We start from the raw sequence: 16780 nt of genomic DNA, 5'->3' as shown, positions 1-16780 counted from the left end.
GGATAATGTGTGGTAAATTCCAATTTCTTCCAAACTCCACATTATTTTCCTATAATCGGAGAGAATAGTTGGGCATATTTTAAGATATTTTTTTAAAATTGCAATTTATTCAGTTTATAACACTTTTATGATGTGAGTGTTATCAAATTCAAATTCAAATATTCTTTACTCCATACAAAAAACAGATTACATTGTAATACAGAGCATGTTTTACTGGAATACCCCTACAAGACTATTTGCCTGAGTGTAGGGGGTGGGTTCCTGTTACAGTGGGTAGCCAATAGTCTATTCATAATATTATATAGGTAATAGAATGTCCGACTTTAACAAGAAGAAGGTAAGTATAAGATAGTTTGTATTATAATTATGAAATTAAAAATTACCTATTACATTGTACATTGACGAAATTTCATAAACAGAAAAAGATTGAAAAGAGTAACATATATATTATACAGATTCGATAATTGGAATATGAATAAATTCTTGAGATTGCATGAGTGGAATATATTTTGTATATACTTATTGTAAAAAATAATGGTAGCTTCTCATATAAAAAGTTACCGAGGAACAGAAACCAGCCGATTCCACAGTGACTATTGAAAAGAATATAGTAATGAAGATGTGTAAATCTATAAACAATTAAATAAAGTATGTGGTAAATATAAAGAGAAGAAAGGTAAGTTATGAAAATTTATAAGCTCTCAAAAATGAAAAAAAATCTATGTATGTATAAGAAAAGCTATCAAATTAATAGAGATGATCTTAGTGCCAATAAACAGACTGAAGCAGGCTTTCTGACGACTCCCAGCCCAGGCGGTATAGCCACCCCTCCACCTTACTCTTGAATGCAGCCACACTGCATTCATCCATATCAGTTCTTATCTCAGCGGGCAAATTACGATAGACCATTTGAGCCAAATAAAAAGGTGTCCTCAGCTCCACTCCATGAACCACCTGCGGCGTCGCAAAACCGAATTTAGCTCTATACCGTGTAGGATAGGTATGTAAAATATCTGATAAAATTTTAAGTTTATTAGTTTTTATGTAGATCAATAAAGATTTAATGTACAATTGCCTTACATTTAAAACTGTAAATTCTGTAAAAAGTTGTGCTTTTGGATATTGGCATTCCTTATTTAAAACAGTTTTGATCATTTATCCTAATAAATAGGATGCAAAGAACTTATAACAGCTCGTCTGGGCGCCTAGATGTCTTCTGGTTTTCTCGCGCTAAATTCCGGAGGGCGTTATATGATAATTAAATCTTGTGTAAGCATGATCTGATCAATTGAATAGTTGGTGTATAACTGCGCGAGGTCTACTGTTCACAGAACTACTAGCAGTTTTGTGAACAGTAGACCTCACGCAGTATTCTCATCCACCTGATTGAAACTATAGACCTTATGGAAATACAGCAATAGACTGGCTTCTCCACACATCTGTGTAATCACTTGTCAGCTGATTTATGATGAATAATTCTTTAATCTGACTTTTACTGTAATATCGACTTATGAAGGAGGCTCCTTTTACCTTTCATATTATCCTTGAAATGCAAAATTTCCAAAAACTAAAATTAGCATTGCATTATGTTGATGATGTTTATTATTGTTATAAAATAATGATATTGAATGTTGATTGGCGAAATGGAAACATGGGTCTGATTTCTGATTACAAAGTTTCTTCCTTTAATTGACATCTAATGAATTGCGTGTGTTTTCTGTGTGAGTTTACCAAGGTTAATTGAATGGAACAATATGCCCACAACCCGGATGTTACACCGTTAGAGTTTTCTGTTTGGGGGCATTAAGCATTGGGGAGTCCGATGGTAGCAAGCATTCAAGAGAGACATCAGTGTTTTCAACACCCACCATTGAACGATTCTTATAATCAACCGTGACAAGTCCTTTCTGTGTGAAACACAAAATGCAATAGCCAAAAAGGTATCAGAGAAACGAAGTTCTCCATTATATTATAATGGTAGGATACTCAGTTTTCAAAAAAGTGACCAGCACTGATGCCGACTCCATAAGGTCTGGGTAGGTAGGTAGGTAGGTAGGCTGTGGAGCCCACCCAAAAAATATTTTGGGGGGGCTGAGTCCATAAAAAATTCTGATCAATTATATGGAAAAAACCTCTCCCCAGACCCCTAACCAATGAGCCCACCCAAAGATTTTGATAAGTCGGCGCCCATGGTGGCCAGGGTATAAAAGTGATAAATTCAGAATCTTCATGTTCAAATTCTTCATGTTAAACAGCTCATTAGTTAATAATAGTCCAGTTACGAGATAGTGAAAAAGGGCAGTTTTGATAATTAGTTCCGAAAACGCAACATTTTTCGGGTAATGATTCTGGAGTATTGGATATCTTTACAAAAGTTGACCTTATAGAGCAAGTGAGAGAAAAATGAGTATATTGTGATTCCAGGCTATTAATTATGTATACTAACATCCTGCAAAAATTCAGCTTCACCAAATATTATGGATAGGGTGACTTATGTAGTTTAAATGAATGTAATAATAGTAATACATCAGCTTCTTCTTCTTTTCTCATGTTATCTTATTCTCTTCATCTCCTACTTATTTTTCTTCATCATCATGTTGTAGCTCTTCTTCTTTTTCTCCTTCTTCTGCTTCTTACTATTATCTTTTTGTCATCATGTTCTATTATTTATTCTTCTTCTTCTACTCAAAATCGTCATTTTATTCTTATCATCAACTCATCTTCTTCTTTTTCTTCTCCTCTTCTCCATCATTCTATTCTTCCTCTTCTTCTCCTTCTTCTTTTTATTTTTTCTTCTTCTCATTGAAGAAAGAGAAGAATGGGAAGGAGTAGCAAGATAGAAATAAGAAGTGGTAGAACATGAAGAAGATTAGATAGTGGAAGAAGAAGGAAGAAATCTTCTTCTTCTTCTTCTTCTTCTACGAGGAGGAAGAGAAAAAGAAGAAGAAGGAGTAGCATATGAGAGAAATAAGAATTAGTGGATCATGAAGGAGGAGAAGAGGATAAGAAAGATGAAGATATACTATACAATAGTGATAGAAAATAATAAATATTTAGAAGATGATGAACTGAAAACTTCATATTTTCTTCTTCTTCTACTTCTCTTTTTCTTATTCCTTTACTTCTTCTTTACATAGAATTCTCATTCTTACAGAACATAGAGTTATATAAATGATACAGTCATGATTCAGCTGTGAGAATGTTGGGATGATATGCAAAGAAAACAGAAGGCGGTTGAATAATATTATTATCACAATAGTCCTATAATTGCTATAATTGCTTCACATGTTGACAGGTGTCTGGTGCCGAGTTGACTGTGTGTGTGTGCATCTGTGTGGTGTGTGTGTGTGTGTGTGTGATAGTGTGAAGGAGTGAGGGGCGACTACCTGTCAGTGGAGTGGGTGATAGAGTTGTTGTGAGGACGGAGTGCGGAAGGGGGGTGAGCGAGACCGGAGTAGGGTTCTGCGCGCAGTCTACAATCTGGCAAAGGAACTACCTCGATTACGCATGAACAGTATGTCCTATTCCGCTAGCCTTCTGTTGTAATTCAGTGATGTATACTGTGTCCACACGTGCGAATGCAAGCCCATACACGTAAACGGTGTACGGTGTTAAACGGTGTAAGGGATTTCCTTACCAGATTCCAATTCCTTACTAACGAATTGGTAACATCTATGACTGCGGCGGGTGAGGAGCTTAGACCAGTTATAGTATAGACACGGCCTATTGTATATTCATACTGAAAGTCGATGTAGCCAACATCTACTGCCATATCTCCAAATCGTGACGTCAGCATCAGATATAAAACTTTTCTGTAGAGTTTGTTTACATTGTTTTCCATAGCAGATTGTGTCTATTTCAGCGGGAGTGAAGCTGGAGTTTACCATTTTAATGAATAATAATTCACATCCTTGTGAAATAGACACAATCTGAAAGTTTTCTATCCGATGATGACGTCACGATTTGGAGATATGGCAGTAAATGTTGGCTTCAGAGGCCTGACTTCCCAGCGTGTCTATTCTATAACTGGTCTAAGGTGAGGAGAAACTCACCTGATCAATTTTTTTCCTACAGTTACGTAAAAAGTGGCCATTGCTGCACTGATTACAGAACGCAAAGAATCACTTTTCCGCTCTAGTGCGGGAAAATTTTTCTGCACTCCAGATTTGCAAGATGGCAACGCAAAATACTTAGTAGGTTATATGGAGCAACAGTGCAGCAAAATCAAAATGAAGTTGGTAGGCTAACAGTGACTGGGCTGCTATAGTGAGCAGAGGTGCAACGAAGCACAACACGCAAATTATTATTCAGTATATATTATAACCAAGGACAACGAGGACTTTAGGATTTTAGGATTAAGGTTTTTATCAATAATAAAATTACACAGAAAAACATTTGATGCATTTCAGGCAATTTTACCCATAATTACCCACTTTTCATATTCAATGGTAACTGTAGGAAAAACTTAATGTGAAATACGTGCACAAAGTACCTCTGCTGCACTCAAGAAACCATTCCGCCCTCGCCTACAGCTCAGGCGTAATAGTATATTTCGCACCTAGGGCCGAAAATGAGATATTTCCAGCTCGAAATCGGTTTTTAAGTCCGAGGCCGTAGGCTGAGGACTAGAAAAGATTGAGAGCCAGAAATGCATTTTTGCCCATGGTGCAAACGCTATTTTTCGCCACACCAAAAAAAAACTTCCCAATATATAAGAAATTAAAAAATAAATAAAATTCAAACAGCCTATTTTGATAGTTTGAATCTTGGTTATGACAACTTTTACTGTCAATTAATTTCAATATTACTAATTAATAATTTACAATAGTGACCATATTTTTATACTATTAATATTAGGCGCGAGCTTTGCGCCTGGTGCAATATATCATGGATAGATGGATGAATAGAATTTTCATTACTATTTTGAAATAATGTGATGAAAAAATAATATAATTGCATATTTCACAGTTTTGTCTCAAAATATATCTAAAAATTGATTGAAATTTAAATTACGTTAACTAATATAAAAAATAGGTAATAAAAGTCGAAATTCATCGACAAAAAAAAAAGTCATTGACCGAGATTCGAACCTAGATCATGTTTGTTATTCACTGAGCTTTGAGTTCTGATGTATTATGCCTTTACGCTCTCGGCCATTGTGTATTGTTGAACATAGGGGCCTGACTGATAACACTTAGCATACACGTAATACTGTACACTGTAAACTGGACTTCTAAAAAAGTTTACTTCACTCCTAAAAAGCGTACAACATACTTTGGCTCATGACTTATATTTTTAAAATTAATATTATTATCTTTCTCACAATAAAATTTTCACTCTGAATTAAGTCAGGTAACGTATGTAGGCTACTATAATATAGTGTATAGCGGCAAATTTGAAGCCGGCATTTTCACAACAAAATTTTGCTCTGAAAATAGTTAAATCATAGAGAAAACATTCGAAGATTCAATCTTGAGTGGGCCTAATGTTTTCTCTATATGGTTTAATATTGGAGAAAAATTATCTAAAAGTTTTAATAATGAATTACGAAAAAATTACTAGGAATTTTTCAGTCAAGGCTGAGTTTCACCAGTAGGCTTACCTTAAACTTCAGATCTCTGCTGTATTTTCTTATTATTATTGTTGATTGTATTGCATTAAGAAGTGGAATTCGATAATAAAAAAGAAACAATCTACCTCACTTTTAAATATTTATACAATTATTGTACTTTGATTTCAAATTCGATTCTTCACTTTTAAATACTTGCGATACGTACCTTTCTGACAATGGACAATGCAGCCAACATTATATTGTTGAGGCTATGGAGATATCATCGTATTCTATTGTTTGATATCAAAAACACAATAATAAATATTAAATTATGAAACAGTAATTTATAAAATATATTATAGACATAATACCGTGATTCACGATACATAATTATATAGATTATTACAGTCGTTATGAGATTATCTCTCTATGATTTTTGTGAGATCGGACACCATCAGCTGTTATTCAAGGTCATTTTACAGCCCTAGGGCCGTAAAGTTTTACCGGCCTGGTCGGAAAACAATCACTTTCGGCCTCCATATGACGCACGTAAACCAGCTCATTACATCCAAGTGTGGCGAAAACGTTTCTTTCGGTGCAGCAAACTGTCACTTTGCACACTAGTTGCACAAATAACTATATCAGACTGCTTCCTTGTTCACTATAAGACCGTTCAAATAATAGAAATATTCAGTTCCACACTGAATTTGACCCCTATAAGTTGGCTTATTTTATTTGTTATTCAACAAGAAATCCACCAAAAATATTCATAATTCATACTTGAAGTACAATTCAAACAACTGATATCTGTCTATCTTCAGCTCGAGCAATTTAGAAATCACAGTTTTGAAACATAGCTTCTATTCTAAAATAGAAAATACTTTGATAAAAAACAGTAATCTACATTCTTATTTGCTAGATAAAAAACACGCAAATAATTCTTGAAAATCATATTTTTCTACATCGAATCAATTGCGTAGAATTCAATAAAGCAAGATTATTTTGGTACAACTGTCATCATTTCCAGCTGACAGAAGCGTAGTAGAAAAACAGCAGAAAACACAAAGAAGAAGAGGGAGCATAGTGAGAACTGAGAAGTGAGATTTGTCAGAGCTTGTAAGAATTGTTACAAATCTGGGGATAAGCCTTGACATAAATTAAAGAATTTATTTTCTTTCCTTGGATTTTAAATATTAGGAATTATTAAATGGTTTCAAAATCATTCTTTTTTGAAATGTCTGAGTTTGGTAAAACACTTGATTTTTGCTCAGGTAAGCCTTCGAGTTTGTTCTGTTTCTACACCTACGATTTCACTATTTTAACCAAAACAATATTATTCAATTCATCTGTCCTTTTACGCCAGTACTGCTTTGTTTTAGAATTGATGAATTGTATAATTTGGTTTCTCTTGATTAACTAAAATGATTCCACTCAAATAATTATTATCAAACTTTATAAATAACAATCAGCGCTATAGAAAGAAAGCTAAAATTTGGTAAGGTACCTTGTTTTAATCAATTAGTATTAGTGTATTACTAAATTGGACTGTGTATTGTAACTGATTATCCAAAAATGTTGAATCGATAATATTTGAATCAAAATTTCTTTATTCAGTTAGTAGGCCTATAAAAGTGCGTTGAATACCGTAATAGGGATACAGATAGATACATTAAAAATTCAACTACAGCCTAAATTGAATTAATTATTATAAATACATTAAACAAATCCACCAGAACTAATTAAAATGAAATAATCAGATAGGCCTAGATAAACAATTGAAAATATGCAAGCATGAGATCATTCAATATAAAATCTTTATAGACAAGCTTAGAAAGCTTTAGAAAAGCTCTATAGGAAGCTTTTTATGTTAGAAAATATTCTTAAAGTGGAATAATTTTTCTCTCTTTTTGAGGGTAAACAATTGTGACAATTTAGGAAGGATTTTCTTATAAAATTGAAGATTATGTTTATCTAAAAACAGTTTAACCCCGGCTTCTTGTGTGATATATACTGGTCTGTGCAACTCAACTCTTTCAGCTATTCTAAAATATGGGTAATAAGAGAAATTTAGCTTGCTTTATGTAGATTTAGACTTTTTATATTGTTGTCCTATAATAAGCGCTGAATAACTGTCATAATATAATTACATAATAGAATATTATGTATACAATCTACGATTTTTCTCGCTCTGTATTGGCTACACCTGGTAATTTTATGTAGATTGTCTGAAAAGTTACGGTTTTTACACGTTTATTTCATCAACAATATATTGAACTGTATTTGTAAAATCTAGCTTTCTTCCAAGTGAAAACATTTCTTGATATTACTGGCGGAATGGGCCCCACGACCACTGGACTTGAATCCTATGGATGGGGTTACGTAAAAGCAATGGTGTACGCAATGAAAATTAGAGACAACGATTATTCACTCTTCCTCCCAGCTTGCTCTCATGGAAAAATTTTCATCGCTCAGTTGCTCTGCCATGCGCATGGGAGGATGAGAGGATAAACTGCCAAGACGGACGTGGGCGGCCCTCAACAGGGTTAGGACTGGCCACGGGAGATGCGGGGCCTCTCTTAATGACTGGGGCAGTCTACCTTCCCCTGCTTGTGATTGTGGTGAGGCTAGACAGACGATGAAACACATCATCAGAAATAACAATTAATTTTAAAAAAAATTCAATGTGAAGGCTACTATCTAAGTTGGAACATATTATTGGAAACAATAACGTGGCCATTAACCAAGTTTAATTGGACGCCAAATAGTTGAGAAGAACGAATAATCGTTATATTTATAATAATATATAATAATTTAATTATAATAATATATAATAATTTATAATAATAAATATATCGATTATATTTATAACGATTATTCGTTCTTCTCAACTATTTGGCGTCCAATTAAACTTGGTTAATGGCCACGTTATTGTTTCCAATAATATGTTTCAACTTAGATAGTAGCCTTCACATTGATTTTTTTTTAAATTAATTGTTATTTCACTACAATTCCATTAACTTGGTAATGAAATACAAATGAAATAAATTGTAAAATTCTTAGAAAGCGTGACTGCTTGGACATTCTGTAGAATTTTTACAAGATAGTTCTGCTGTAACACTTTTAAATTTTATCACTTGATTTTATTGGTTAGCAACATTTGTATTTAGTACATTTAATTAAATATCTCTATCTGACTTTCAGGATAATATGCTGTTTTTTTTATATCAGCTCATTAGTTGAAAATTTATCAGCGCAAAATGGCATCTCCTAAAAGATCTTGGAAGCTTCGTAAGTAATAGACTTTTATTTTAATCTTATCAACTATATTTTGAATTTCGCATTTAAATGCTGATATGTCATCCATCTTCTTTTTTCAATGTGTAAAGTTACTGAATTTATAACTAAACGAGTATTTCACTTCAACGTTTAAACGAATCAACTCTATTATAACTGGGTTTGGTCCCAGCTTGCACATTCAAATCTCCAACAATTGATAAAGTCTCCACGCATAAGTCATGCCATTCGAATAAGTCATAATCATAGAGAAAGCATACCACAATATTTAGAATACACGTAGGACTCAATTCAATTCAATTTTTCTTCTGTCTGTGACCAGTGTATATACCGGATAGACTTTGTCGATTAGGGTTAAAAACACGAAAGTTCAAATATTTACACTAATCTCAAGATTAGCCGATCGAAGAGACTGACAAAACATAGGCCATTTTCTGTGTATTGGAATATGGGCCTTGGTACACTCTACAATACATTTTTCACTTTTCGACCGAATTTGACTTATGATGCATGATTTTGGACCGCCTTGACGAGCCGAGAAGAATGAAGTGTAGTACGATGAAATCTGAGCATTGTGTCAAAAGTTATGTGTTTGAAATTTTGATCCTTCAGGTGTCCTTAAGCGCGCCTCTGCACTAAGAAATAGTGAAAAATGAAGTGCATCTAATGGGTGATTCTCATAGAAAATAATCTCATAAACTTATGTCATTGTGCGAAATATCAATGTGAAGACTATGTAGTTGGTGATGATGGTTGAAGCTGAAAATTAGGTGTTTTTCACAATACAAGGAGCATTGTTGTCAGGTGTACCTGGAAATCTATATGAGATAAAGCGCTCTACCTGATCTCAGATTGTAGAGCACAAAAATACGCCCAGAGGGATTTTGAATTATTCATCTAAATGATAACAATCGGAAGATATTGTTGATCAAAAACTAAAATTCATCAAAATGGATTTTTCTTCAAATTTCACTCATTTTTGAAAAATCATAACTCAGTACTCATTGGAGGTAGAGAGTTCCGAATGACCTCATTTCATTCAGAATTTCATAATCTAGAAAAAAGGCGAGAGCAAATTTCTCTGTCAGATTACGAGTTTTGGCAGAAATAGCTGAAAACTGGAAAATGAGCCGAAAATACGAGGTTTTTGGGCCACTCTGTATTTAGCACAAGGAAATTTTGCATGAAGAAATTGGTTCTGGACTTCTCTTATGTACCCAAATAATATAGGCCTATTAAAAAATCAGAACTACAATATAAATTGCAAGCACACCCCCTTTTTTATGTTTATATTGACTGGACTATCCATCATGTTTCTAGAAATAGATATGAGAACTTTATTGTTTGTCAATAGAACAAAATTTATTAGAATACCATGACACATTCCAAAAGTTTTATGGTATTTTTTTTTTGGAAATTCAGCTTTCAGGTCACGTTACCTACCTTTCATTTTCACTTGCTAATATCTACGATTTACTATTTCAAGTTCCTAAACTATATTGGGAATATATAAAAAACATGAAAGAAATTATATCGAAGTTAATAATCACAAAAATATACTCTAATAAGTAAAAGCAAGCGATTTTAATTATAATCGCCTATTAGCTCCATTGTAAAATTCAAATATTTGGAATCTTCATGGCGGCGGCGGGAAAAAAATCCAATGGCCATACTGTGGGTAATATAGTTACTGTAGTCCTGACCTGTACATATAGCTTACCTAGCCGTGACCTGAACTCAGTCATCTGCCTTACAAAAGAGTGTATCCTTATCAAAAACCAATTTTTTCATCTTTTTCTCAAACTGACCCCCATTTCAGTCCAGTATGTACTGTTCCATAAAAGAATCAATGCCCAATTCCAGAACATGAGATGACCCTCGCAAACATTCACATCAGGTTCATTCAATTGCATTTCAATAGTAAATCTTTTTTGTTTCCTGTATACCAATAACAATAGGTAGAGCTGGGTAACCCATATTATGTGATGCAGTATGTAATGTTTGAAGTCGGGTTTATGTAATATTCCTATCGATTAGAGTGTGCTAGTAAATTATTTAATGTTGGTAAAAATTTTGGAAACAGCTTAATATTTATTTTAGAATGATAATTTGACAGTATGTTTAGTTGGGGATCCCAAAAAACTACTTAATTCTGTCATTTCACAATTTTTGCTAGCCAACTTGGATCAACTTGGATGCTATATGATACATGATTTTGATACGGAATTTTAAGAGAAAATGAATGGCGAAAACCGCACATCAATATTTCAAATCGTTTTAAAGTTATCCACATTCGAAGATAGCCTACTAATAAATCATACAAAAGTGACATAAATGAGTACATTGAAAATTTAAAAGAAAAATCGAAAGCATCAAAATTAACTTTTTCAAGTGTTGGTAAACACTTAACTTAGTAACATCTACTCATGTATTTAACATTGTACAGAAAAGTTTTATCTGTCAGATTTTCAATGTATGGTACTCACTTTTTCATTTTTGTATGATTTATTAGTATCTTTAAATGTAAATATCTTTGAGATAACGATGTGCGGATTTGCAATTCACTTTCTCTTGTAATTCTGTTACGAAATCACGTATCAGAAGGTGGTCTTCTCATTTACAAAAAAATGAGTTTCCATTCAAAATGACGGATCCAAGATGGCGGACAAAAGTTTTGAAATGACAGAAAAGTGGTTTTTTCTATTCGAATAGGATCTCCAATGGAACATAGTGTCAAATTAACCTTGTAAATAAATATTAAGTTTTTCCCATAACTTTCAGCAACTCTGTATATTCTTTGTATTATTGAATAATTAAGCTATTTGTGCAAAGAAATATTTTCCAAACAATGTACAATTTGGCTTAGTTTGGTCATCTATCGAGTTTGTCAAAATGTTTACACTTATATTGCACATATTTCTCTCTCTACTTATCATTGGATAATAAGTTGATTTGAAATAGAGTTGAAAAACTCCATAATGTTCCTGTGTTCAAAGTAATTTACTTTGAGGATTACTTGGCCAAAGTAAATAGAATGAAAAAATAGCTTTTTACGAACTATTGATTTGACCTACTTACGTTTCAAATCATTCCATTATTATTGCTCAATAATATCATATGTAATAATATTCTTCTCAATTCATAAACTTGTAGCAATTGATTCCGTAATTAAATACGTGTGTGCATTTGTTAAATACAATGAGAAAACTGATCTTTACTAATTGAGATTGATGTGTGTGTATAATACAATGTTATCGTATTCAATACGAATATTTCATTCTATTTTTATTAGAAATTGTTGTGATGAATAACTGGAAACTCTTGTTTTATTGTGGACAGAGGAGTTTGTGGCGCATGGCGCAAACGTGAAATGTCTTTCGCTGGGGCACAAATCAGGAAGAGTGCTCGTCACAGGTGGAGATGACAAGAAGGTCAACTTGTGGGCAGTCGGCAAGCCCAACTGCATCATGGTCAGTTATCCACATTTCATTTTCTGGACAAGAATTTTCAATCGATAAGATTGCAGTTTTTTAAAAGTAGTGCAGAACATAGAAATTTATTATTACTAGATGCTTCAATCATGTATTACAGAAATAATCATTGAAACTTTTATAAGCTTTTGCAACAAGAAAGCTGTATAATTCCTTTTTGAATATATTCTTGTTTGTTAGGGACTGCAGCTCAATTGGTAAATTATTATAAAGCTTTGAACCAATGTAAGAAGGCATTTTCTCATACAGTTGAAGCCTGTGCTGTCTTAAAGCTAATTTATTTCTGCCTCTAGTATTATGATTGTGGATGTCAGCTTTTGTGACCAGATCTGAGATATGGTCGTGAGTGAAGACTAATAATTTGAAAATATAGATTGAGGGTAGAGTTAGAATGTTCAAATAGACGAAAGCCTCTCTACATGACTCATTAAATTTGAGTCCAGCCAAATAACGAATAGCACTTTTTTGCAATTGAAATATTTTTTGGAAGTGCAAATCTGCAGTGCTTCCCCATAACTCTATCCCATAAGCAACATGGGAGTGAAACAATGCAAAGTAAACCATCTTTGAAACAGATAATGGTACAAATTTTACCATATTTCTTATCACAAAAAGATCTCTACTCACTCTATTAACTATTACATTTACATGCTCATCCCACACAAACTAGAAATCTAGTTCTAGGCCAAGTAATTTCACAGAATCTGTATTTCGTATACAATCATTACCTATAAACAAATGTGGCTCAATCGCACTGTGTCTCAGACTAAAATTTATTAGATTACTTTTTTGTGAATTTACTGTCAGGGAGAGCGAATTAAAATACTGAACAGCCCTATTACACACCAGATTACAATCAATTTCTAGGTCTTCCAAGTTTCTGTCCGCAAATATCAAAGATGTATCGTCAGCGTATAGCGTTAACTTATTTTGAGGTACAAGAGAAGAAATATCATTTATATATAGTACAAAAAGAAGAGGTCCAAAATAGAACCCTGCGGTACTCCTGAGGATACTTTAACAAGTTTTGAAGCGGTTTGTTCCTGATCGCCTTGAATTGAAACATACTGATATCGATCAGACAGATATGACTTTATGAGATCATTTGCTCTACCATTTATACCAAGGCCATTTAATTTATTTAACAACAGGCTGTGGTCCACGCAATCGAAAGCCTTTGATAGATCTAGCATTACACCAGCCGTATATTTACCATCTTCAATGTTTGTTATCAGTCCTTCAAAAATCTCTATTAGGGCTGAAGTAGTTGATTTCTGTTCTACAAAACCATGTTGATTGGGTGAAATCAGATTGTGCTTAACAAGGTAGGCTACCAGTCTAGTGAGAATGATGGTTTCAAAAATCTTTGAAAAAGCTGTTAGAATTGAAATGGGTCTGAAATTATTTATGTCATGTTGATACTTTATAGCTTTAATAGCTCTAATACTTGAAATAGTTTCTATATGCTACTTTCGAAATTTCTTGTAAATAGTTCTAAATAACGAACAGTTATTCAAATTTTGAAAAATAACATTGGTTTTTTAAAGTAAAATCATTTTCGTTTACTATTTAAATTTTTTTATTGTTTAATTCGGCTTGATGATTGAAGCTGCTCTTATATCATTTTAAACCCCCTATTTGATTCTACTCTCTTCATGCTTTTGTGCAGCTTCGGATGGAGAGTAAAACTTGTAATTTGGGCTTATGGGAATGAAATGTACATCAACTTAGGGAATAAATGACATTGCGTATCAGATACCGTACTAACTGTTTATTCAAGAGTGATTTCCAAATTAAGATGAATTATGGTAAAGTGAACAAAACAAAGATTGATAAGTTAATTGTAAAGAAAAATAACTTCATATTAATTTTTAGTTTTTACAAAGTAGTAATTTTATAGTTCTAGAGTCTTATTAGATGAGAAAATTTGCTATCAAGTGGTTGGTCACAATATTTACGGAAATTCAACCATCCCGATTATTATTTTGAGACAGTCATTACTGATTATTACTCTAATGCCCATTTTTCATTGTTCTATCTTACTGGTTATGCAGTTCTTTCTCTTCCAAAACTATTTTTTCACCAGAAAATGTTCTCTCAAATTTTCAATGCTCACTTTTCTAATTGCCACACATGCTAAATTCTGAACTGCGCGCGATCGATCACCACTTTGTTGTGATTTGATGGGCGTGCTGGCTTGATTAATAATTTGAATCTCTGCTTACAGCTTCAGATTGTTCTGAACCGATCAAAATTGTTCAAGCAGACAGTTATTACATTTATATGTAGGAATAGTTGAATTTCTGTATTGGTACCGTTGCAGTTGGAATGAGAAACGTGTTGTCCCTTTTTTATTCAAGTGTAGGCTATTCAGGCCCAATTTCCTAAATAATGAGAGCCACATCAAGAGCTTGCGACAATTGCCACAGTGGTAGAATATAAAGAAATCAACTTTGGATTGATATTTTTCAAATTTAAATATTATTTAATGTTACTCGTAGGAATAATATTTCAATATCACAATAATTTCAAGTTGGTTGTTGATGTGTTACCCTAATAGCAAGTATTGTATGTTTGTGGTGACAGAGCCTTACTGGTCATACGATGCCAGTGGAGTGTGTGAGGTTCAACCCGACAGAAGAGCTTGTGGTGGCCGGTTCTGGGGCAGGTGCCATGAAAATATGGGACCTTGAAGCTGCTAAACTGGTCAGGACTCTCACTGGGCACAAAGCTGGCCTCAAATCGCTCGATTTTCATCCGTATGGCGATTTCCTTACATCTGGATCTCTTGATACATCAGTCAAGGTGAAGCTAGAAATTTGGTCATATCTTATGAAATGGTTCAAAACTGAAGGCTCAGGCTAATAATTAAAAAATGTCGCTATAGTAGGTAGAGAAATATTTGGGATGGTAATATCTTGTTGATCGATTCCGTTTTAGAAGCTAATAATTCTTCAACTATTAATCGCTTCACTCATTCAGCCTTTCCTCATAGTCTTTGCAAATCTAGCCATTCGACTAGATTTCTTGATCTTTGAAGATTACAGTACATATTTGCAGGATTCTACACTAATCCACAATAACAATATAAATAGCACCTAATAAATGAATTATACTAAAATTAAGGACTGAAGAATTTTAAAACGAAAAGGAGAAGAAATGTAATTTGAATTACGGTAATATAATATTGAGTTAATATTGTGTACTCCATACAACAGCTTCATCCTGACTTTAAGAAAATATCTTTTGGAACAAATGACTGAAACTTTCCAGCCCTAGAACGATCACATGACAACCATCCCTCACCAAATCCCACAAATACAAACCTATAATTCTGTTATAGAATAAATTGTATAATATATATTATATAAACTCATGTTATTTTAATTATCCACTGCATACTGCTGTATATTACTGAAAGTTGATTACCCTGATCTACTCTCAGCCTACTCCATTTTAATAATTAATGATTTGATCTTACTTGCTTATATAATTATTTTACTTTATTAATGTTCTGTTTTTTTCTCTTAAATCTTCATTTCAATTAAAACCTTCACAATATTTTCATTTTTAAATAAATCCTTAGTTGAATTAATTAAATTAACGTTTTGGTAGAGAGTTAGTGGAAAGGATACTTCGAATATTCTTTCCGAAGAATGGACATTGATATGTTCAAAGCTCCGCCAATTTATGTAGATGCATAACAATATTATCTATTTTATCTATAGTTATTACAAATTGCTTTTTTTCATATCATGTACAGCTCGATAATTATTTTTCTTATTTTATATTTTGTAAATTCATCTACAATTTTGCTGTATTGTAAGCTATTGTATATAAGTGTATAAGCCAGTATATATTGTAATCTACATAAATAAAGTACTCAATCATCAATCAATCATTAATCTGTGGATTTTGAACTGATATTCGTTTATTCTTAGTTACTCTTACTCCCACGGCCGTCTATGTCTAATTTTGATATTTTGCTCCATCAATTAAATTTTTTTACGAAATTTCTTTCCATTCTTGAAAAAGGATTCTAAAAAATCCTTTTCTCATAAACCAGCTGGATTATTCATTTTACATAGGCTTCTTCATTTAAATTTTCAATTTGAAAATCCCTGTATGAGTATAGTGATAATTTCTGCGTAGCTCTGCTATTTATAGATTATAGAATACTTTTTGATTTATCACTGTATGTGAAGGGCTTTCTATTCATTTTCTCATCGTTTGACATGTTTTTTTATTGTGTGCATTTTCCTAATGTCGATATTACTCAATTTGCTTCAGTTATGGGACATCAGATGTAAAGGATGCATTTTCACGTACAAAGGACACAAGCAAGCCGTGAACAGTGTGAAATTCAGTCCCGATGGCCAGTGGATAGCCTCAGGCGGAGATGAAGGCGCCGTCAAGGTTGGTTCACATCTTTCTGTCTTGATAT

At 33.1% G+C, this 16780-nt stretch overlaps 1 protein-coding gene across 1 annotated transcript in view; it reads left to right on the top strand.

Annotated features, from left to right (window-relative positions):
• The first annotated feature begins 6605 nt into the window (after window positions 1-6605).
• LOC111062973 (katanin p80 WD40 repeat-containing subunit B1) overlaps window positions 6606-16780 on the top strand; it is a 48434-nt gene continuing 38259 nt past the window's right edge. The window contains exons 1-5 of the mRNA XM_039424141.1: window positions 6606-6822; window positions 8753-8839; window positions 12185-12315; window positions 14923-15141; window positions 16627-16752. Coding sequence (XP_039280075.1) covers window positions 8809-8839; window positions 12185-12315; window positions 14923-15141; window positions 16627-16752 — 507 coding nt within the window. The 5' untranslated portion in view covers window positions 6606-6822; window positions 8753-8808. The remainder of the gene's footprint in view (window positions 6823-8752; window positions 8840-12184; window positions 12316-14922; window positions 15142-16626; window positions 16753-16780) is intronic.

Source organism: Nilaparvata lugens, chromosome 3 (genome assembly GCF_014356525.2).
Source record: "Nilaparvata lugens isolate BPH chromosome 3, ASM1435652v1, whole genome shotgun sequence".
Taxonomy (NCBI): domain Eukaryota; kingdom Metazoa; phylum Arthropoda; class Insecta; order Hemiptera; family Delphacidae; genus Nilaparvata; species Nilaparvata lugens.
The sequence above is the reverse complement of the archived record's forward strand: the minus strand, read 5'-3'. Positions and strand labels throughout refer to the sequence as shown.